The 25,322-nt window shown below is 35.8% G+C and overlaps 1 protein-coding gene and 1 pseudogene across 7 annotated transcripts in view; one reads left to right on the top strand and one right to left on the bottom strand.

Moving 5' to 3' along the window:
* The window catches only part of LOC106881065 (uncharacterized), a 368,052-nt gene that overhangs the window by 135,464 nt on the left and 207,266 nt on the right, over positions 1–25,322 (top strand). For all 7 annotated transcript variants that reach the window (XM_089342524.1, XM_089342528.1, XM_089342523.1 and 4 more), the window contains 5 exons: positions 4,346–4,547; positions 9,958–10,029; positions 19,298–19,369; positions 19,941–20,012; positions 23,709–23,780. In XM_089342524.1, the coding sequence (XP_089198650.1) occupies positions 4,366–4,547; positions 9,958–10,029; positions 19,298–19,369; positions 19,941–20,012; positions 23,709–23,780 (470 nt within the window). In that variant the 5' untranslated portion in view covers positions 4,346–4,365. The remainder of the gene's footprint in view (positions 1–4,345; positions 4,548–9,957; positions 10,030–19,297; positions 19,370–19,940; positions 20,013–23,708; positions 23,781–25,322) is intronic.
* LOC149130971 (uncharacterized) lies at positions 20,020–22,712 on the bottom strand (annotated as a pseudogene).

Raw genomic sequence — 25,322 nt, 5'->3', positions numbered from 1 at the left:
GTAGAAGTCTAGGTGAGCAACGAGAGGAAAAGAGAAAGAGAGGAAATATATATAAATATACATGTATAAATATATATATATATATATATATATATATATATATATATATATATATATATATATATATATATATATATATATATATATATATATATATATATACGACAACTGGCACCCATGCCAACGTCGTCTCCTTCATTGGGACACGAAACTCAGCTTGCGAAGACTTATTGGGGCAAGCGAAATCGAAATCGTGATGGCACCTGTGCCCAGCGTCGCCTTTCTGGCACTTGTGCCCGCGGCATGTGTAAGGACTTTCGAGCGAGATTGTTGCCAGTGCCCCTAGACTGGCTCTTGTGCGGATGACACATAAAATACACCATTTTAAGCGTCGCTGTTGCCAGTACCGCCTGACTGGCCTTCATGCCGATGGCACGTAAAAGCACCCACTACACTCTCGGAGTGGTTGGCGTTTAGGAAGGGCATCCAGCTGTAGATACTCTGCCAAATGCTGTGCGTGAGAAAACCCAGTAAGCCAAGTGAGATCTAAATCTAAGGCCTCAGCCAGTCCACTTAGGCGTACCTTCCTTCATTGGACACTAAACTCCACTTGCGAAGACTTGTTGAGGCAAGTGAAATCGAAATCGAGTTAAATTGGACACGAAACTCAGCTTGCAAAGACTTATTGGGGCAAGCGAAAGCGAATTTGTGATGGCACCTGTGCCCAGCATCACCTTTCTGGCACTTGTGCCCACGGCATGTCTAAGGACTTTCGAGCGAGATCGTTGCCAGTGCCCCTGGACTGGCTCTTGTGCGGGTAAAGCGTGGCCGTTGCCAGTACCGCCTGACTGGCCTTCGTAGGATTTTCGAGCGAGATTGTTGCCAATGCCCTTGGACTGGCTCTTGTGCAGGTGGCACATAAAATACACCATCTTGAGCGTGACCGTTGCCAGTACCACCTGACTGGCCTTCGTGCGAGTGACACGTAAAAGCACCCACTACACTCTCTGAGTGGTTGGCATTAGGAAGGGCATCGTCGAATTTGGTTCAATTTCGATTTCACTTGCCTCAACCAGTCTTAGCAAGCAGGATCCAAAGAAGTATAGGTACGCATTAGTGGGCTGCCTACATCTTTGGTAAAGGCCACGGGTTATGGTTTCACTTTTCTTGCCGGGTTTTCTCATGCACAGCATATTTCCAAAGATCTCGGTCACTAGTCATTGCCTTGGTGAGGCCTAATGTTCGATGATCGTGCTTCACCTCATCCAAAGTCTACTTCTTCCACAGGTACCTTCAACCGCTAGGGTGTGGCACTTTTTCACACAGCTATCCTCATCCATTCTTGCCACATGTCCATACCAGCGCAGTCATATCTCTTGCACACCACAACTGATGCTTCTTAGGTCCAACTTTTCTCTCAAGGTACTTATACTCTGTCGAGTATGCACACTGACATTACACATCCATCAGAGCATACTGGCTTCATTCCTTGCGAGCTTAAGCATGTCCTCAACAGTCATGGCCCATGTGTCACTGCCATGTAGCATGGCTGTTCGTACACATGCATCATACAGTCTGCTTTTTACTCTGATCGAGAAGCCCTTTGTTACCAGCAGAGGTAAGAGCTCTCTGAATTTTGCCCAGGCTATTCTAATTATAACAGCCAAAAACCTACTGCTGCTGTCCAAAGGAATAGGTATAAAAGACAAAAGAACAGCCAGTCTACTACAGTACATCTTGATGAATGCCATGAGGCAAGAAAGTATACTAGTCCTTATATATTTAATACTCTATATTTAATACTCAATATTTCATATATTCAATAAGACATTCAATACTTCATTTCATTTTACTATTTATATTATATATTCCATATTCTATATCCCACATTAATTTTATAAGAATATAAATAAAACATAAAAAACAGACAGAGTTGGAACTCTTAAATAATATATTCCTCTATACACGATCATACAAAACTCTTTTTTATATTTTTTATTTTTATTTTTATTCACACACTCCACCCACACTCACAGACACACACACACACACACACACACACATACACACACACATACACGCACACACGCACACACACACACACACACACACACATATATACGAGCAATAATAAATCTCTGAACGAGATATAAACAGTAGCTGCATGACAACGTGAAGTATATTTGCCACTTAAATGCGGCTAACCACTAAGGGTGGATGTTACTGTTGCTTGTAGCCCCAGGAAGACGTCTCCTCCAGCTGGCTATTGACACACTTTCTGTGTCCTATCAGTATTTGCAGAGGGAAGTTATCCTTCCCATCGTCGACCTGACGTGATACACACGGACCCAAGTTTCTGGGTATTTACCCTTCATCAGCACTGACGAAGGGTAAATACCCAGAAACTTTGCAAATACTGATAGGGCACAGAAAGTGTGTCAATAGACAGCTGGAGGAGATGTTCTCCTGATGCTAAAAGCTGCAGTAGCATTCACCCTCAGGGTTTAGCCGCATTTAAGTGGCAAATATACTTCACGCATATATATATTTACTCACACACACAATCACACACACACAAATATATATATATATATATATATATATATATATTTGTGTGTGTGTGTATATGGGGCTAAATAGCAGTAGCATTCTTCTCTTTTCTGTGACTGCCACATTAAGTTGGCAACAAACCATCACTTTAATATATTTCGTTTTCTGAAAATTTGATCAAATGTGTATATATATATATATATATATATATATATATATATATACAGACCCACATGCAAGTATAAATCCAAAAGAGAAGCACCGTCCATTAGGGTTTGACGAGACATTGCAAAGCTAAGTGCTTTTTGGACGTGCAACCCTGGGTAACCCCATAGACCGGCAGTAGCTATTTTTATCTATTTATTTATCCCTCTGTCTCACACTCTCTCTCTCTCCCTCTGTCTCTCTATCTCTCTCTCTATATATATATATGGAGAGAGATAGTGATAGATAGATGTATTGGGTTGGAACAAGAGCTTGTACGGCTTTTTAAGTAAAATACTAAAATGCTATTTAGATATTTGTACATACCTTTATACAACCACATGTTCCATTTTGTTCCACTACTGCTCGTCATCTTTGAGGCAGCTTCATGGTTCCATCCTCCCAAAACTTGGCACATTTCTGGATCACGAACTAGTCTAAATGACTTTTATAGTCTTCCAAAAAATTGAAGTTCTTTCCATTAAGAGAATTTTGTAGGGTTTGGAAATAATGGTAATCTGAAGGTGCATGGTTGGGTGAATAAGATGGGTGCAGTGAGACATCTAAGCCAAGCTGTACCAATTCCTTCTAGATGTTCAAAGAAACATGAGGCTTAGCATTATCCGGAAAGAAGACGACACCCTTCCAACTGGTTAATTTGGAGCATTTACCATTGGTTACCTCCTTTAATCGGTTTAATTGGGAACAATAATTACAAGTCAGCATTTGATTTTGCAGAAGAAACTCGTAATATATAATGTCCTTCCAATCCAATCAAATATAGAGCCTTCTTTGGCTACCGACCGGAGCTTGGAGTGATTAAAAATCGTTCGTTTCATTTCTGCCTGGGATGTTTTTGCTCTACATTGTTGTAATAAATCCTTTTTTGTTACCTGTGATTTTTTCTTTTCAAAAACGGGACATTTTGTTGTTTGAATAGAGAATCACAAATGGAAATGCAGTCCATCAAATATTTTCCTTTAAATTATGGGGCACTCAAACTTAATGGAAATTCATATATTTCAATCCCTTATAAACACTCATCTCTTGTCATGTGATCCAGATTAGTTTTGATTAACATTTCGATTTGGTCATTTTGTTAGCCTCTGGAGTGTTCATGGTCTCCCAGGTTAACTTCTTTACCCCTAAATCCAGTGAGCCACTTATGAACAGTCCTCTCAGCTATGGCACAATCTCCATATACTACGCATATCTTTCATGCTGTTTGTTCTGTGTTCTTTCCTTTCTGGAAATAAAATCAAATGAAGAAAAAGTGTAATTTGTCACCATTTTCATATTATGCATACATGCGTGTATACCTGTATTTATGAGCTGGTGTATGTTTGTGTATGAGTAAGTGTGCAAGATCTTCAGTCTTTATTTGACATTATCACTCATTATCCATAATTATGTTTTCTGCATTGATTTATCTTGATTCACTTTTGTATTTTTAAATATTAAGTTGAATGTAAATGAAATTAGAGATAAATTCATCACAAAGAAGAGGGCCAATCCTTGTCTTTTGAGATATTTAAAACGTGAAATAAATAACATTGGTGTTTCTGATATTTTGTATTTGTTTATTTTACAGACGAATCTGCATTTGAAAATATGCTCCATCAGTGTAAATTGGCTTTTGTGTTGGTACTGTGTATGAGATTATTTTTGGAGGTTCATGTTGCTTCCGATATTTGCAGCGTGTGTAATTGCCAAGGATCTCCTATATATGTAGGTTGTGAAAATCGCCAATTATCTACAGTTCCACAACCTATACCTGCAAATGTTGAATCTATGTAAGTATTAAACAATTTCTACATCTTTTCCACATCCAGTGCTTTAAATTCTCATTGGTTATGTTTTCAGCTAACATTATATTAATCTCAGCTATAAACACAATGTTAAGTTGGAGTTAAAATGACTGATATGATCCTTGCTGCAAAGTCAGGTAGACTGCTTCTCTGTACATGTTGGCTTATATTGCATCTATAATTTACAGTGTTGCTTACAAAGATGGGATCAGTCTACTATCTGAGTCTTGATGATATTGGTCTGATTCCATCAATTCTCTTTGTGGTATATGCAGGGAACAGAAAGTATGGAAACGTTGATGTTAGCAAAATGTGGTGTATAATTAACCAAAAATATAGTTACAGTGAAATAATACCAGTTGATCTAGTCAGAGAATAGTAGTTAACAGTATAATAATGCAGATATCACAAACTCAGTACCTTTTCAAAGACAAAAACATATTATTACTTCTGCAAAATTATTTAAGTTTAATTGAAGCTTTCCTTGATTGATCTGTCAATTAATGTTGTAATCCAATGTCAGATTGTTATAAAGTCCACTAGGTATAGACAAGTAAGACATGACTGTCTATGACCGACTATCCCCGACTGCTCGACGTCATAATATTTGTAACGACTGGCATATACCACTTGTCACATGGGAGGGGTGTTCCATTATTACTATTATCCCCATAACACCTCCCCTTTTAAGTTTTCTTTTTTCTTAGGGAGTATACGTTTATTTATTTTTTTAACATAATTTTTACATCACCTCACCTCCTTTTTTGAGTTTTTTCATACAGTTACACATTTAATTTTGTTTTCATTTGGCATCCACTTCCAGGAACTCTATACATTTTCTTTTTCTTTCACTTCAAATGAGATGAGAAATGAATAGAAGAGTGGGTTTATGGTGTCTGAGTAGTGGAGGTCCCAGGCCAATCAGCTCCTAGGAGTAGAGGTTAAAAAAGGAATAGAGAGGAGACAGAACGCCTGTGGGACAGAAACAGGGTTGTGTCTGTTTGTGATGCAAATGGGTCTAATCATTTATAATGGCATTGATACTTGAAAAGTATTATATAACCATTCCATTGGTTCTTCCATTCTCTTGGGTTTGCTCCTAATGAATCTTTTTCTTAGTTTATTCATGTGTCTCTAGTATACCCCTTTTCTTCCTTTTACCACGTATAACATTTTCCCCATGTGTTTGGTAATCATGCCATCTTCCTAACTTTGCTTTCCATTCTTATATGACTTAACAAATACATTTTCACCAATTTTGAAATAATCTAAAATTATTTAAAATCCACGGCAACATGCATACTCAATGATTCTGCCACTAGTTCAGGTATTATTTCTGATTAAATGACTTGAAATATTGCATTAATCACTATAAACTTGCGTTTTGAATCAAACATTCCAATCGTATTGTAGATCTATTCAATCGATCACACCCATTCTCTGCAAATTTGGGATGTTCTAATGAAATAAGAAATTCTTATATGATATAAAAAATAATGGTAGTAACTAAATCTTGTATAATCGAACATATTGATTATTAAAGTCGATCCCTTATGAAATAGTTCTGGCATTGTCATAATGTCATTCATAATCTAGGTGAAAATTGGTAGTCTTTAGATCACCGGATAGACTGATACTTTGTGATATTTGTTCAGAATCTCGGCACTCTGACTTCAAATCCCACCAAGGTCAACTTTACCTTACATCCTTCCAGGACTGACAGAGTACCAAACCAGTGGACTGGCCAACCTATAAGAATGTTGGATTGGATGCTTTGTGATGTTTTTTTTTTGTTTTTTGGCACTTTCGATTTTAAGTTCAAATTTCACTTTTTTTACTTGCTAAACTTGGAGGAAGTAGTAGAGGTCTCACCTGTTTCAAGCTCTGCGAAACAGGTGAGATTGATGTTGTTAGCTGTCAATGGTTGTTTACTGTTACAGGCCAATACCTGCATAGAAGACATGAACAAGGAGATTTCAGAGAGCTGATGTTCTAGTGATGAAAAATTGAGAGTAATGATTAATATCGTGTAGGGGGTGAGGTTTAAATAGCTCAAATGAGATAAGAAATGAATAAAGGAGTGGGTTTGTAGTGCCTGAGTAGTGGAGGTATCAGGCCAATCGGCTCCTAGGAGCAGAGGTTAATATAGTAGTGATAGAAAGAAAGGAACAGAGAGTAGACAAAATGCCTGTGGGACAGAAACTGGATTGTATCTGTTAGTGATGAATTGTTAACCAGCAGAGCGGCTTTTCTTTCGATGCTATCCACGATGACAATGTTTATAGCAGCAATACTGTGCCAAACATGGAAGTAGTACTCCATTACTTAAGTGTTGTAATGTGTCAGTAGCTGTTGGCGACTGAGATATGTTCTGGCTCTAAAAAGAAGCATTAGTACTTAGTATACCACCCTAGCTAAGCTAAGGGTCTTTTTCGGCCAAGAGAGATCCTCGGTGCTAATGAGGTTAAGCATTTTCAGCGACAAATAGACAAAGACTACCCTGGATTTTGCAAAGGCCTTTGGAAAAGTTGATCATAGGATGATGTGTAACAAGTTATAACAACTCAGCATAGTCGGAAAACTGGGAGAGTGGTTACATGACTTCTTAAAAGATAGAAGTCAGGCTGTGGTAGCAAGTGCAAACCTCTCCAAGGTCACTGTAATAGCAAGTGGAGTGCCTCAAAGAACTATCTTGGAGACGCTGTTTATGGTAGTTCTTTCGGTTATGCCATCGGTAACATAGATAGCTATACTCACTAGGTATACCAACGACACAAAAGTGGTATAAGCAGTCAAGGAACCTTTCGATGCTAGTCTTCTAAGGAAATACCTAGATGCCATATATAAATGGCTTGAAGAAAACAACATGCATTTTAATGGCGGAAAATTCAAAGGCCTCCACTATTATCCGGCTTGTTCTAACATGCCACAACAAAAATACTTTGAACCAAAAGAAGAGGCAATCCTGGAGTCAAGTAGGTGAAGGGGTTTCTTGAAAATATCTACCCCACTACATGTAGATCTCACAGGTTTTCTCGGCAAGATTTTAAATAGTTGTGGGTTTTTTGGATGAGAACTTTGAAATAGTGCATTGGTGTCCTTTTCGGGGGCTTGTATAACTCTCAGTCTTTCATATCCATATTTATCTGCTGTGCATCCCTTTTGTCTTCTATCCAGAGAGTACTGTCATAATACTTTCCAGGAGTTCAGCTGTTCCACTTATGCAAACTTCCTGATGTATCACCATTGAACTGTCTCAAGTTACACCATTAATTTGATATTGTAGGACACCCACAGTTGAGAGCAGTAGTCCAGAAGGTTGAGGACAAATGTCTTCGAGAGAACCAGCATAGTTTCCTGGTACTTTGTTCTGAAAGTCCTCAGAATCCACCTGGCCACTCGCCCACACATTGCCTCCATCTTGGTAATATGCATGGGAAATGAGGCGCTGTTGCTCATATCAGTTCCCAGGTCATGTGTTTGACTCTGGGATTGTCACTCTTTTTGGTCCAAAGTGTTTTTGTTGCAGAATGTTTGCACACTCACTGATAGATTGCATTATATATTGCATGTTGTTTTCTCAATCCCATTTATATATGGCGTCTAGGTTCTTCTGTCTGTCTGTATGTATGTATAAATGTATAAATGTGAAGCAAGATATAAGTTAGAGGTTATGCAACCATCCAAGGGATAGATGTATCTGTAGGCACTCCTGGTACATTACATCACTCTGTATAGTCCTCGTTATAAAGTATACGGTAGTAGGTAATTTAAGGTAAAAACTGTGATTTAATATATATATAGAGAAAATAAAAAATAATTAACAATGAGAAGTGGATCATTGGTGTTCAAAAGTCATTGTTTAATAGAATTTGGAACCATTTACAGCTGTTTCTGTTTATCAAATTGGAGTGAATTTACATTTATCTCGTTATATTTAATAAACGCCTTCAGAATGATTAGAGGGAAAAGTAAGGCAAAGAAAAAGAAAAAGAAAAAAGTTCATTAGAGTCTATAGGCTTACATTTTAGTGACTTGTATAATTCCACGTGTTAGTAGATTCCTTCATTAGATGCGTGTGACAGTAAGTGGGGACAGTGACTATTTGACCGGCAGTGTTGGCCAAAACAGTTATACGTAGTGGGGATATCCAGTGTTGCTAGAAATAAGTAACGCTAATTTGTGGCTTCTAAGTTAGTCTCTGTAATTACAAAAGAAGCCCTTGTTAGAACTAAGAATGTTATTTAAAATTTGTATGATATATTGTGTACATATGGGCTATATAAAGGAATAGTAAAAAGAGTTACATTTGGGAAGTGAAAGACAATAATATTAATTATAGATTAGAATGGCATATCCTAGCCAAAGCTTCTTCATATAATATTAATAATAATCAATGTAATTTATGTATAAACGAGAAATTCTTCATTTTAATGGCCAAATCAGAATTACTTAATAAACAAGACAAGAATATTAGCATTTGTTTGCATAGAGATAAATTCTTATTCTCGAAATATCACTAAAACCTACTCATTTTTAAATATCGCTAATCCCTACATTACAGGTTTTTAACGGACCTCCTTAACATCTTATTACCTCCCCTAACCATCCCACCTACCACATAACTTCACTTCACATTTTAAACCAAATACCACAATGAACCGAACTACACTACGGCAATAATTCTATATATTAAATTCACTTTTGATAGCTAGACTACCGACTCACATTACATGTTATAATTTTCTATTGATTTTAATGATTTTTATGCACTCTTTAACTCTTTTTACTATTCCTTTACACAGCCCATATGTACACAATATATCATTCAAATTTTAAATAGCATCCTCTTCTTCTTCTTCTTCTTCTTCTTTCCTCGTTTTTCTTCTTCGCCTTCCTCTTAGTTTTCGCTTGTATTTCTTATTTTTCTTCTCTTTTACCTCCTTTTTCTTCTTTACATTCTATTTCTTTAAACTTGTCATTTTCAAGTGTTTCGTTATTGCTTTCTTCATGTCTTTTTTCTTCTTCATTTTCTACTATACATAAAAATTCTTATTGATTTGTTCTTCCACATCTTTTCCGTCTTCTTTTCATTTATCACCAACATCATCATCTCCAGCTCCTTTTTTCTTCGTACTCTTCTTTTGCATCTCTTTCTTCATGATTTTCTTTCTCTTCATCGTCAATATTTCATTCACTTCCTTCTTCTTCTTCTTCTTCTTCTTCTTCTTCTTCTTCTTCTTCTTCTTCTTCTTCTTCTTCTTCTTCTTGATAACCATCATCATCAATTTCTTTTCCTTCTCTTACATTACCTAGTTGTTTAGTCATAAATATCTAATATTAAAGCACAAATCTGTTCTATACACTTTCTTATCAACTCATTTTTATATTACAGATATCTGAATAGTAATAATATTGCGACTATTCAAAATGGAACCTTCCAAAAACTCTTCATGTTAAAATATTTGTAAGTTGAATTAATGTAATTGATACTCTTTCATTGACAATATATTTCTAAACATTTAACGTCTTCTCGTCATTCTTTTTCTCTCTCCAACTATCTTGCACTCCCTCTCCATATGTGTGTGGAAGTATGTGTGAATATATATCTGCAATGTGAGTGTGAGTGGATGTATTTTTGCATGTGGTTTCTGTGAATGTCAGTTAGTGTAAATGTGTGTGTGTGTGAATGTGAGTGAAATATAAAAATAGACGCTTTACATTTTACTTTCTTCTGCATCAGGTATCACTTTCTGATATTGTTCTCCCTCTATTTGCTTGAAAATCTGTCTTCTATTCGATTGAAATGATCTATTCTGTTCAAAACTTTTGCATCAAACCTCAGATCTTCTCAACGTGGCCTCCGATGCCACCATCCTTTCTGAGAATTATTCCTCACATCTTTGCTTTCTCCTCTTTTCTAAGCTGTACTGTCCATTCAATTTCTTGATTAATGCCGCATTCTTAAGTTCCCTTCCCATTATTCCATTTAAATGCTCCGTGTCTTTGCTGCATTTGTCTTGTTCAGATCTCTCTTCTTTTCATCAACAGTCTTCTACTTGTATCTTAGGATTAGCTGGTTTCTTTCACTGATGTTCTGTTTAAATCCAGTTCAAAGCACTGATTACTTTGCTCCTTTTACTTTTCCTTCATCCATTTCATTGTTCACACCAAGTATTTTGTCTTTCACCATATTTAGAATCTTCTGTTCATCGCTCAATTCTTTTTCAAAATGTATTGCCACTCAACCAGCTTTATCACCTTCACTATATACTTCATTAGCATTCTCAGACACATAATGATTTCCTTCTTTTTCATTTCCTTCATTTCTTATCTCTTCATTACCATTTTCTACAGCTTTTACTTCTCACTCTACCTGTTTATTTTGTCTGAATATCTTCAACTTCTAATTTTGTAATCCAGTTATTTATACAAATTGCTCTTGCCTGGTCTATCAATCGCTGAGCTGAAGATTCAAAGACTCCTTTTTCATTCCATATTTTCTTCCTTCGATTCATGAAACCAAAATTCAGTTGCAATCTTGTTTACCTCATTTTACCATTTTATTTTTTCTCCCACTAGACTTTTGATTTTGATTCTGGTCCTGATCGATGGCTTAATGACTGCCTGTCAGAGCTTGATCAGACACTTCTTGCCTGCCGTGCATGACACAATCACTGTTGATTCTTTCTTCCTACCTTGTTAATGGAGTTATTATGATTACTTGAATCTGACATTGTATTCATTTAAGATAGCATTTATAAGGTTGAGTAATCACCAATAATTTTATTAGGATACCATCACAACGTGAATTGCCAACGAAGCCTCAGACAGTCCACATCTATATTTGAGGGGAGCAAAAGAAAATAATTATTGGTGAGAGAGAAATATATATGACCTCTACAGCATTCGGTCACTTACGGAAACACCTTTTACCACTATTATTATCATTATCATTACTATCATCACCATTAACACCAATAAAATTATTTATTTAAGTAATTCAAATACAGTGTGATCGATGTTTGTTTTGTTCGAATGTGACTTGTATAAACAGTAGTGTGTACATGTCTAGAGATGGGAATGTGTATGTGATTAATTGTGATTAATGTTGTCTAACAACAATTATGTTCCATATATGAGAGAAATCTTTTGGATTTCTGAAGTGATTCATTCTGGTTAATGTTGGTATTCACAGCTTGTGTAGGGATATTGTATTCCTATGTGTTGGTTTCTTTAATAGACTTATATAATTTGACTATATATAATTAACTATATAATGAAAATATATATTTTCATTCATTTATCTGCGGTTTCTTAACTCCTGTTTAGTGTTGATTTACGTCCATCATCGAATTATGTTCAAGGAAATTTTAAAAACTCACAGAAAATTGCGGATATACTAGTTTTTAAAAGCTAATTTTCAGTTCTGCTCTTGGTTTGTATTAATATTTTTTCGTCTTCAGCTCCTGGCTTGTCAGAGCAGCGAAGAACACGTCCAGTTACTATCATCATCATCATCATCATCATCATCATCATCATCATCATCATCATCATCATCATCATCATCATCATCATCATCATTATTATTAACGTCCAAGTACCAATCTCAAAATCCTAGCTGTCTCCAGCAGAGCAGTGTTTGGGCTTGCTCTGCTTTCACGTCAATTCTGATTTCTTCGACGTATTTCTCGAACTTGGTTGTTAGTGCTGAGTGCCTGTCTACGACTACTGACAGACACTCTCCTCATAGTCCCCATTCTTGCAATTTCGTCTTTTAGTGGTCTGTACTTCTCAATCTTTTCTAGTTCTTTGTCACTTATGCAAGTGTCCCCAGGTATTGCAATATCTATAACCTTGGTTTCCTTTTTTCCTTATCTACCACAAAAATGTCTGGTCCCTGAGCCTCGATTAGGGAGTTATATTGAATTGTAAAATCCCACAGTATTTTATGTTACTTGTTCTTGGTGACCCCTTCTGGTTCATGTCTGTACCATTTCCGTGCTCTATCTAAGCCGTACTTTTCACATAATCTCCATTGAACAAACTTAGCCACATTATTGTGATTCCTTTTGTAGTGCTTTTGGGCCGGCTTACTACACTCACTCACAATATGTGAGATTGTTTCATTTCTGCTGCCACATATCCTACAAAAGGTGATTCGCTGCTCTTAATTATTTGGAACTTGGTGTAATTAGTTTTCGGAGCTTGTTTCTGGGCGCTGCATATCAATGCTTCAATGCATCCATTCAAACCACTTTTTCTTAGCCATCTCCAAGTGTTGGTCTTGTCTTTTCTTTCCATTTCTCTGTGGTATTCCCCGTGCAGTGATTTCATTTTCCAATTGTTTATTCTTTGTTCTTCATCTTGTTTCCTAAATGTTTGAGGGAGCATCATATTTTCTGTAGGTATTGTATTGTTAATTCTAACAGCGGCAAGCAAGGATTCACTCTGCTGTTTGATGAACCATCCCAGCTTGTTCTTCTCTTTGACAACACAGATATTGCATCCTATGAGACCCGAACCGTATCACATTAAGAAAACAGTTCAGGTGTCCATTGCCATCATCTTGTTTTTTTTTCCATTGAGCCTACTTCCCATGATTAATTTGGTTCTTCTGAGATATTCTTGCCTTAAGCTTTTATTCATTTCCCTTCCGCTGATTTTGTCACATTCCAAAATACTCAGATACTTTTATCCATTAGCCTCAATATCCTTGATTTTCTCACCATTGGGTAGTTCTATACCACCAGTCCCAAATTCCATTCCAATACCCTTACTGAATATCTGCACTGTTGCATTTATTTCTTGCTCGGTCTTCCCAAAGGTCTTTAAGGCATCTCTATATAACAGATGGTTTAATATCTCCAATGTCACTTTCCTTAGTATCAGTGTGAGGGTTATCATACAAATCACAAACAGCAAGGGTGATAGGCTATCTCTTTAAATTATGCCTCTCTTGATGTTAACCCTCACCAAACATTTTCCACATCGCATTATCTCTGTATTCCAGTTCTTCATTGATCTATTATTATTATTATTATTATTATTATTATTATTATTATTATTATTATTATTATTATTATTTTATGTTTGACTTTTGTTTTGCATTTGTACAAGTTGGATCCAAGTCTCACCCAGAGACCTCAAGAGACAACAAGTTAGAAGTTCATGTAGGTGTTATGCCTAGGGTACCATATATTTGGATTTGTACAGTTTTGTTCAAGTGAATGTTTAAGAAACCATAAGAAAATTATGTTTGCTTTAAAATTTGAGATCACATAGACAGTATTTTACGTAGGATATGGGCAGTTCCCATGAGCACTATCTTTTGGACTTCAGCCATTTTGGGGTTTCCTGGTATCTGAGCTAGGTAGTAATCAGCCCGTTTCGCTGTCATTCCCAGGGCACCTATGACAATAGGTATTGTTTTCGTCTTCAGATTCCACATTTTGCTAATTTCTATTTCAAGATCTTTATATTTGCTCAGTTTTTGGTAGGTCTTGACAGATACGTTTATATCAATTGGGACAGTCATATCAATGAGGAGGCATGATTTTTGTCTGAAGTTTTTCAGTATGATGTCTGGCCTATTTGCGTCTATCTTTCTGTCAGTTTGAATGGTGAAGTTCCAGAGGAGTGCAATGTGATCATTTTCAAGTACTGGGGGTGGTTTGTGTTCCCACCAGTTTTTATCATGGGGCAAGTCCAGGTTTTTGCATATTTCCCAGTGAATATATTGTGCAGCTCTATCATGCCTGTTGAGATACTCTGTAGGCGCAAGCAGACTGCACATGGAGACAACATGATCGATGGTCTCATTTTGTTGTTGGCATATACGACATAATGGGGAGCTGCCGTTCTTTAATATGTTGGCCTGGTAGTTCTTTGTAGGTAGGCATTGATCTTGGGCTGCTATGATAAACCCCTCTGTTTCTGATTTCAATCCAGAGGCCATTAACCATTGGTGGGTAAGGGCTTTGTCAATTATTATTATTATTATTATTATTATTATTATTATTATTATTATTATTATTTTATGTTTGACTTTTGTTTTGCATTTGTACAAGTTGGATCCAAGTCTCACCCAGAGACCTCAAGAAACAACAAGTTAGAAGTTCATGTAGGTGTTATGCCTAGGGTACCATATATTTCGATTTGTACAGTTTTGTTCAAGTGAATGTTTAAGAAACCATAAGAAAATTATGTGTTTGCTTTAAAATTTGAGATCACATAGACAGTATTTTACGTAGGATATGGGCAGTTCCCATGAGCACTATCTTTTGAACTTCAGCCATTTTGGGGTTTCCTGGAATCTGATCTAGGTAGTAATCAGCCCGTTTCGCTGTCATTCCTCGGCCTCCTTCTTTTCTTGGCAGATAAAGACGTTCTATATCTGCCTTAGGGTGGTGCATTCTATGCATTGTCAACAGTTTTCGTATTTTTCTGTCAACATTACATATTTCAGTAATTGACCAGTTAACGATGTTGAAACTGTAAGTCACGACTGGTATGGCTAGAGCATTGATCGCTTCGATCCTGTTTCTCGCGTTCAGCTCTGTCTTCAGTATTGCTCTCACCCTGCGATAACATTCTCTTCTGATCCTTTCCCTCATTACTGAGTGCTTGATATTGTCCCCTTCAATTACCCCTAGGTATTTGTAGCTCTCCGCTGGTTCTAACTCTTTTATGACATTTTGCTGGTGAAGGTTCACATTAGATGTATTTGTCATTTTTCCTTTGATAAAGGTAGCTTTTGCACATTTATCAAGGCCAAATTGCATCCTGATGTCATCACTAAATTGTTTAACAATCGCTAGTAGGCCTTTGAGTTGTTGGTCATTTTTTGCAAAGAGCTTTAAATCATCCATGTAAATGAGATGATTTATATTTTTATCAAATATTTTATAACCATACTGTGCATCATTGAGCAATTTTGAGAGCGGTATTAGGGCTAGACAGAAGAGGAGTGGTGATAGTGAGTCACCCTGGAAAATGCCACATGAAATTCTTACATCTCCAGCATTTAGAGATTCATTGTCATTGTTCAACATCAGTGTGGTTCTCCATGATCTCATACTTACAGATAAAAAGTTTCGCAGAGTAGGAGCTATTTTATACATTTCCAGACATTTCCTAATCCAGCTATGTGGTAGGCTATCAAAGGCCTTTTTATAGTCTATCCAGGCTATTGACAAGTTTTTGTGTCGCTTGTGACAATCTTCTAAGATCATCTTATTGATGAGTAGCTGATCTTTACAACCATAAGATCCACGTTTACATCCCTTTTGCTCATTAGGGAATATGCTACTTTCTATTAAAAATCTATAGGTGTACTCGGTTAGGACAGATGTTAGCGTCTTATACATTGTTGTTAAGCAGGTTATGGGGCGATAATTTTTTGGTTCGTTTGTTTCTTCATTTTTTGGAAGCAGGAATGTTAAACCATTAACTAGCCAAGAGGGCATCAAACTAGGATTTTGCAAAACATCGTTGTAAAGTTTTGTTAGCAGTTCATGGCTTTCTGGGAAGGCATTCAACCAGAAGTTAGGAATTTTATCCTTTCCTGGAGACTTCCATTTGCTTGACCTCCTGAGAGCAGATCTTATATCTTCTACCTTGACCCCCTCCCACTTTTGCTCCTCTAAGGAGTCTAGGTCTGTAGATATTCTATCAATCCAAGGGGCCTTTTCATTGTGTGTTTTATCTTCTGCCCAGATTTTATTCCAAAATTCTTGCACTTCTTCTTTTGATGGGACAGACTTTATTGTTACTGGTGTTTTCCCTATCTTCCTGTAGAAATTTTTGGGGTTATTTTTGAACATGTTATTATCTCGGAAGAATCTAACACGCTTTTCATACCTTGCTATGCGGGCAGCTTTAGCACATACCTTTTGCTTGATGGTTTCTATGGTGGCATCAATGTCAACTATGGTTTTCATATTATATTTTTTCTTTAGTTTATGGGTCTCTGTAGGTTTGATACTCTTGTCAAATTTAAGGTTTTTCAAACATTCTATGTCAGATCTAAGCAGCTTAATTTGGTGTTGAATGCGTTCTTGCCAAGAAGGCTTTTTGTGGGAGTGTTGACTTTTTCTAATCTTTTCACCACATAGAATCGTTGAGATTCTTGCGGATGCATAGTACAGGTGGTTGAGATCTGTAATATCAACATCATTAGCTGAAATTATTATTATTATTATTATTATTCAGTAGTTTTATTTTTATAACGTGCTTTCACTTCACTACCGAGCGCAGCTCTGTGCGCCTTGGGTATGTGCTGTGGTTTGCTGTGGTGCTCTTATGTTTACTGCATTGAAAGTGTTTTGCGTAGAATGTGTGCAGTACCCAGTAGTGCAATTTTCTGTATGTTATATATATTTGTAAGTCCTGCTATTTTTGTTATGTATTTGTCCGAATATTTTTTTATTATACCTAAGGCACCTACTATGATAGGAATTGTTTCTGTTTTTAGATTCCACGTTCGAGTTATCTCTATTTTCAGGTCTTTGTATTTTGAAAGTTTTTCCATTTCTTTTAGAGAAATGTTGTCATCTGCTGGTATTGATACATCAATTAGAAAGCATTTTTTTTCTTCATGATCTTTGACAACTATATCTGGTCTATTTGCCTTAATTTCTCTATCTGTGTGTATTGGCATATCCCAGAGTATGGTTGCTTTCTCGTTTTCTGTGACCTTTTTCTGGCGTGTGTTTATACCATCTTTTTTCTGTTGTTATTCCATAATGTTGGCATAGCTTCCAGTGTCCCAGCTCTGTCGTGTCTGTGAATATATTCCTTCTTAGCCAGGACTGGGCAGCCAGAGATAATATGATTTATTGTTTCTTGTCGATCTCCACATATTCTACAGTTACTTGTTATATTTCTTTTCATTATGTGTTTTTGGTAATTTCTGGTGGGGAGGCTTTGGTCTTGTGCAGCAATTAAAAATCCTTCAGTCTCTGCTTTGAGTCCTGAGCTTCTCAGCCATTGCTGGGATTTTTCTCTGTCTATTTCTTTCGCATTTAGTTTAGCCCAGTATTTACCATGTAGGGGCTTTTCTTGCCATCGTTTTATCATGGTCCGTTGCTGTTCTAGTTTTAGTTTGGATTTCATTTGTTTTATAGCTTTTGTTGTTTCTTCTTCTTCTTCTTCGTATTTGTTAGGTAGATTGATTTCTTGTTTGTATTTGTCAGCTTCCTTAAATACTGAAAACAGTTTTTTGTTTTGCTCGTGTTTTGTGGCTATTTGTATTAGTTTCCCTTGCTTCTAGAGTAGGTATTTTTGCAGTCCTATGGTGGTTATTTTATAATAGTTTTCTAGCTGTATAAGACCCCTGCCACCTTCTGTGCGTTGTATATATAGCCTTTCTATGTCAGATTTTGGGTGGTGCATCCTATATCCTGTCATTATTTTTCTTGTTTTCCTGTCTATTTTACATAGTTCGTTTAGTGTCCAGTTAAGGATGTTGTAGCTGTAGCTTATAACTGGGACAGCTAAAGTGTTGATACCCATTATCTTGTTTTTAGCATTGAGCTCTGTTTTTAGTATTGATCTAACTCGTCTATAGTACTCTTTCTTTATTTTTTCTTTCATTTGTGTGTGTTGTATCCTATCTAGTTCATTGACTCCTAAATACTTATATGGTTGACTTTCGTCTAGTTCTCTTATTTCATTGGCTTTATCTAGTGTTATATTGCTACTTTTAACTAATTTTCCTCTTTTCAGGGTTGCTTTGGCACATTTTTCTAATCCGAATTTCATTTCTATTTCCTTGGTAAAGCCGTGTACTGTCTGTAGTAGTGTTTCTAGCTCTTTGTCGTTTTTTGCATATAATTTTAGGTCATCCATATATAGAACGTGGCTGGCTGTTTTTCCATAGCATTTGTAACCGCATCCAGTTCTATTTAGCAATTCTGTTAAAGGTGTGAGTGCCAGGCAGAACAGGAGTGGAGAGAGCGTGTCTCCCTGGAATATTCCTCTTCTAATGGGGATGGCTTTCGTTTTCACAAGTCCCTCTTTTGTTTGGAGCTGTAACACTGTCTGCCATTTGTTCATTGAGTGCTCTATGTATTTTATGATAATTGGTGCCACCTTGTTTATGGCTAGTGTTTCCAGAATCCACGTGTGGGGAACACTGTCGAAAGCCTTATTATTATTATTATTATTATTATTATTATTATTATTATTATTATTATTATTTGCTTTCTTTTACTTTTTCGAATTTTCCTCAATTTCTCTTTATCTGTCTTGTAATTACTCTTCTTTTCTGCCAGATTTTATTGAATCTTTTCATTTCTTCTACTTCCCATTTTACTTCTTTCCCTTTCTTCTTTTCTTTTTTTTTGTTTGCGTTAACTTCAAAATTTTTATCCCACATCATCTTTTTCCCCTTTTTATTCTTCGTCTCCTCCTTTTTCCTCTTTCTTCTCTTCATTGTTGTTGTTGTTGTTGTTGTTGTTGTTCTTCTTCTTCTTCTTCTTCTTCTTCTTCTTCTTCTTCTTCTTCTTCTTCTTCTTCTTCTTCTTCTTCTTCTTCTTTACTTGCCTGCACTTTCTTCTGTACCGTCTTTCATTCAGGAGTTATCATTATCATCGTTTTCATTAACATTGTCATCATCATCGTCGTTATCAACTTCTTTTATTTCTCTTCCTTCATATCATTGTTTAGCCACAATATCTAATATCACTAATTTGCTCTGTATAAATGTTTATCAGCTCACTTTTGTCTTACAGATATATAAAGTATAATAAAATCACGACTATTAGAGCAGGGGCTTTCAAAGATCTCACAGTTTTACAGCAATTGTAAGATACTCTTTCATTGACAATATATTTCTAATTATTTAATACCTTTGCATCCTACTTTTTTCTCTCTATTTACCTTTCCACAGTATATCACTGTATGAGTGTATGAATATGTGTGTATGTAAGTACGTGTGAATCTGAGTGTGACTGTGAATGTGAGTGTGTTTGGATGTGTGAAATTTTGTGTATGTATGTGCATAAACACATTTGGGTCTGTGTGTATTTGTGACTATTTAATTTATATTCTTTTTCTTCTCATTCTCATTTGTTATCTTCTTCCATTGCTTCTTTTTCTCTCATTGTCCTTTTGCAAACTACTACCATTCTTTCTTCTTCTTCTTCTTCTTCTTCTTCTTCTTCTTCTTCTTCTTCTTCTTCTTCTTCTTCTTCTTCTTCTTCTTCTTCTTCACTTTTCCTTTGTTCTCTTCTCTTATTCTTCATCTTTGTTCAATTTACCTTTCTACTTCTTTTTGATATCCCTTATCACCAATTTTCTCTTCTCTTCCCTGTCTTTTATTTTGGTTTCTTCTCTCCCTTCATCAAAACTATACATACTCTTTTTTGGTTACAGATATATGAGTAATAATGATATTATGGTTATTGAAGATGGATCCTTCCAAAACCTTCCAAACTTAAAACATTTGTAAGTCTGAACAATGTTGATACTATTCCATTGACGATATATTTCTAAATTCATGATGCCTTCCTTTTCATTTTTATCTCTCTCGAAACCTCTCACTTTCTCTCTATATGTGCGTTGAGAGTATGTGAATGTGCATACAAGTGAATATGTGTGTGAATGTGATGTTGGTTACATATGTGTGTGTATGCAGGTATGTATCTTATATGAAAGAAATTGTTGTATACAGTGCTCTGGTGCACTAGAACTACGAAAAATGCCATCAGATGTATTGTTGGTGGATTTCAGGAAGCATGGAAGTTTTGAAGGATGTAGTGTTTCAACAGCTACCAGCTGATGTGGGTAGTTTATTCCATGCTTCAACAATTCTGAGCATGAAAAAATGCTTCCAAAGTCATGGGTGCTGTGTTGTTTTTTGATTTTGTGAGCATGTCCAGGCGCGTTTGATATATGGAATTCAAAAAAAGGATTCAAGGTTGTTGTTGGAAAGATGGTGGATAATCTTGTAGGTGTCTACCAAGTTAGTTGCCAGACGTCTGAGCTTCAATGTGTCCATGCCCAGGGAAGCAAGACGTTCAGAGTATGGTAGATGCCTGACAACGGGTATTCATTTTGTTGCATGTTTCTGAACAGTTTCCCTGGAGATTTATATGCTGAGCAAGATAGGGGTCCTAGACTGGCGATGAAAATTCTAAATATGGATATACCATTGTCATATACAATTTTAAATAGATAGCTGGAGAGTGGCTGACAAAGGTCTTACTAAGTAATGCTAGGACACCCTCAGCCTTCTTGACAATCTTAGAGATGTGGTTTGTCTAACGCAGATCGCTGTTTACAATAATACCCGGACCATGCTCACCAGAAGACTTCTTTAGATTGGTGTTGTTGAAGAAGTATGTAATGGTTGAGTTTTTCCTCCCAAAATGTATGGTGATGCACTTGTCCACAACTAGCTTGAGTAGCCAGTCAGAGATCCATTGTTGCTTTGTGTCGACGCATAGGGTCTGTTCTTTTTATTTTGAGGTACAGCTTGATGTCATCTGCATATTTCAACACTAAAACATTTCTCAAGTTGGCACCTATGTTATTAATATATGCAACAAATAGTAGGGTTTCAAGTACATATCCCTGTTGTACACCAGAGGTCATCTTGTAGAGTGAAGAATAATTTCCTAGAACTGTGAATACATCTTTCTGACTGAGAATGAAGGACTTCAGTCAGTTATAGAGATCATCTTTCACACCTATTGCAGAAAGTTTTGCCATGTGCTGTTTGTGTGGAACAGAATTGAAGGCTTTAGCGAAGTCAAAGTAAATAACATCCACCCATGAGCTGCCATCAGTAACTTGGGTGATGCCAAGAAACTTGAGTTGACTACAGCAGCTGGAGTTAAGGAGAAATCCTAATTGTTGGGGTCGAATAAGGCTGTGAGAGCTCCAAACGTTCCAGAGTCTTTCTCTAACACAAGACTCTATCAGTTTGGTAATGGAGTCCTGTGTCAGACTGGACGGTAGTTAACAGATGATGTGTGACCACTTTTTTTAAAAAGGGGAACAGCACTGGCAATTTTCCAGTGCTCTAGATTGACACAGTTGTCAAGGCAAAATTGAAAGAAGAATGAAAGCTGGTGTAAAAGAAAGAACCCACCACATTTGAGAAGCAAATAAGCAACACCATCAAGACCAAGAAAGGCATAGTTGCACTTATTCTTGAGGTGTGATCAAAGCATTGCGCATGTGAATTTCACAGATGTTTTGGAATTTGCTCTCAGAGTTGGTGAAGAAGGTACATTTGAATTTTCAACAGTAAAAATGCTAACACAGCATTCAGCAATAAGCACGGCACATTCCTTGGGGTCATCAGTGATCCGATCTGTGTGGTGGTTGTAAAGAAGACCAACTGGAGAGTGAGATCCCTGCTTCGAACGTGCATATTTCCAGAACACTTTGCTGTCAGGGCTGGTTGTTATACATTGTCCAAACTCAAGTACTGCCTTTTTTGTCATTTGCTTGAGATGGTTGGATGATTAATTGCATCTTTTGCTCTAAGCTGTCTATATTTCATCTCTTCTAAGCTGTCTATATTTCATCTCTTCTAAGCTGTCTATATTTCATCTCTTCTAAGCTGTCTCCCAAATTGCACTTTTTTATTTTTAGAATGTTTGCGTAGTACTGATGCTTCACATGCAGCCCAGATTGTACTGTGGATATTCTGAAAAACAGTTTTGACGTCCCTGAACTCGTAAAATTCAAACTAGTTTGGGCGTCGTAACACATTACGGCAATAGTTACAGTCTGCTGTGTTTAGTCAAAGTGAGTGGTTTGGAGGTGGTGGTGTTTCTTGTTTCTGCCTATAAGGGACACATTGGCAATGATCATAACATGTTCGGAGTTGCCTAGAGGTTCCTTGGTAGTAACTCTGATAACAGTTTCAGGAGTGGTGGTAAAGAACAGGTCCAAAGTGTTGTTACCTCTTGTGGGGGAGGTGACGACTTGGTACTCGTTTGCATCCAGCACTACAGCAAGGAAATCGCCTGTGCTTTGCAGCCAACGTAAATTTGCCCAATCAATTTCAGGGTAGTTGAAGTCACCAGCAATGAAAAAATAATTTCCTAGATGCAGCCCTGAGAATTTCAAAAGTTGTGCGCCTTGATGGTAATTTGATGGGCGATAGACAACTCCAAGTATCAGTGCTGACATGTTAATGCATAGTTCGAAAAGAGTGCCTTGTGTTGTGATTTATTCAGATCATCACAAGGAATTATTGAAAAGTTTGACCAAATATAGATTATTATGCCAACTCCACCATGATTAGCATGGTCTTTGTGAAACAAGCTGTAACCAATTATGCTAAAATTACCATCACAGTGTGCCCATTTTTCTGTGACTGTGATGAAATCGGGGTCAATACTTTTGATTTAGGAATCAAAAAGGTGTATCTTGTTGCATAAACTTTGGGCATTCAGAAATAGGAGATTGGAACGGGATTTAATCCCATCATGTTGTTCAGTGGCAGCACTGTGCACATATAAATATTTGTACTTGTGACAGTAGTTTTCAATTTTATATTCTTTTTATCCTTCTTATTAATATTCACTCATTGCTTCTTTATCAACAGCTTATTCACTTTTCAGTCTTCTGCCTTTTCTTATTCTTTTTCTTTTCCTTTTTTCTACTTCTCCTTTCTTTCCCATTCTGGTTCTTGCTTTCGTAGTTTTTTCTAATGCATCTCCATTCCTCTCCTCCCCGTATTCCTCTCCTCCCCGTATTCCTCTCCTCCCCGTATTCCTCTCCTCCCCGTATTCCTCTCCTCCCCGTATTCCTCTCCTCCCCGTATTCCTCTCCTCCCCGTTTTCCTCTCCTCTCGATCCTCTATCTTCTTCTTCTTCTTGTCTGCATTATTTTCTTGTCCTTTTTGCTTCCCTTCTACAACCACTTTGCACAGTTTTCTAATTCACCCCATTTATTTTTCTGTCATTTTTCTTTCTTTTTTCTGTCTTTTTATTCTTCTCTTTTTACTTGTTTTACTTTTTCTTATCTTCCTCATTCTCTTCCTTCCTCTTCCTCTTTCTCCTTTTGTACTTCTTGCTTCCTTCTACATCTGTTATTCATCCATTTAATTGTTTTGACAAAATGATATACATTATCACGAACCTGTTCTATACAAGTTCTTTTCAACTCCATTTTATGTTGCAGGTACCTTGAACATAATAAAATCCCGAGCATTGGAGAACGAACTTTCGAAAATCTTCCCAGTTTAAGAGCATTGTAAGTGGGATCAGTGTTGTTAATACACTTTCATTGACACTAACTCTCTAAATATTTAATTAATTTCTTCCATCTCTCTCTCAAACTCTGCTTCACTCTGCTTCTATATGAGGCAGAGCGTGTGTTAATATCTGTATGGGTGTGGATGAAAATGTGATAGTGTCTGTATAATTTATATATATATATATATATATATAAAACTGAGAATATTTGTCTGTATGTGTGTATCACTAAAACACGAGAACTACCCAACTGATTTCATTCAACTTTTACATATGCCTTATTTAGGGTACATGCAATGTCATAGGCCAAAACATTTTCAACTTCTTGCCCAATGCGAGCCAGGAGTAATCTCTTATCTCTTACACTTTTTCAGTCTTACATGTCAAAAGTGAAACAATAACATTGTAATGTGAGATAATACTTTCAGTTTTAATAGTTTCACTATGTATTTATATACATGTTTGTGTGTGTGTATGTATGTATGTATATATATATACATGCACATATGTATGTATATATTCATATCTGTATATATGTATGTATGTGTGTATATATATGTATGCATATATGTGTATATATGTATGTATATGTATATATATATATATATATATATATATATATATATATATATATATATATATATATATATATATATATATATATATACATTTATGAAAGATGATGATGTATGTATATGTATGCATGTATATATATGTATACAAATGTATATATATATATAAGTATATATATATATATATATATATATATATATATATATATATATATATATATATATATAAGTATATACATTGAGGTTATAAGAGGTAATGGTGTCAGGTAATGCTGAGTAAGTGCTATGGACAGACCATAGATAAGCTCCAGGTTCGGTGATTATGCGAATAAGGAGTCCAACGTAGGTTATATATCAGCAAGCGTATATATAGAAAATTAACAGAATGAGATAAAGATAACCATTTCTCACACCGTCTCCGACAAAGGGAGGCATTAAATATCCCGGAAACAGCTGTAAGACTTTCTCTTTATAAATGTTCTGAAATCTTTCACAGTCTTGGATCTTTATCTCATTCTGTTAATTTGTTATATAAGTAGATATATATATATATATATATATGTGTATATATGTGTATATATGTGTATATATAGTATGTGTGCATGTAAATATATATATATATATATATATATATATATATATATATATATATATGTATATGTTTGTATATATATATATGTATATATATATATATATATATATATATATATATATATATATATACATATATATATATATACATATATATATATATATATACATATATATATATGTATATATGTATATATATATATACATTTCCTATGTTTGTATATATATGTATATATATATGTATATGTATATACATATATATATACAAACATAGGAAATGTATGTATGTACATATATATATATATATATATATATATATATATATATATATATATACATATATATATATATACATACATACATATGTATATATATAT

This window comes from Octopus bimaculoides, chromosome 26 (assembly GCF_046866305.1).
Source record: "Octopus bimaculoides isolate indiv1 chromosome 26, ASM4686630v1, whole genome shotgun sequence".
NCBI lineage: Eukaryota > Metazoa > Mollusca > Cephalopoda > Octopoda > Octopodidae > Octopus > Octopus bimaculoides.
This window is presented reverse-complemented; position numbering and strand designations above follow the sequence as displayed.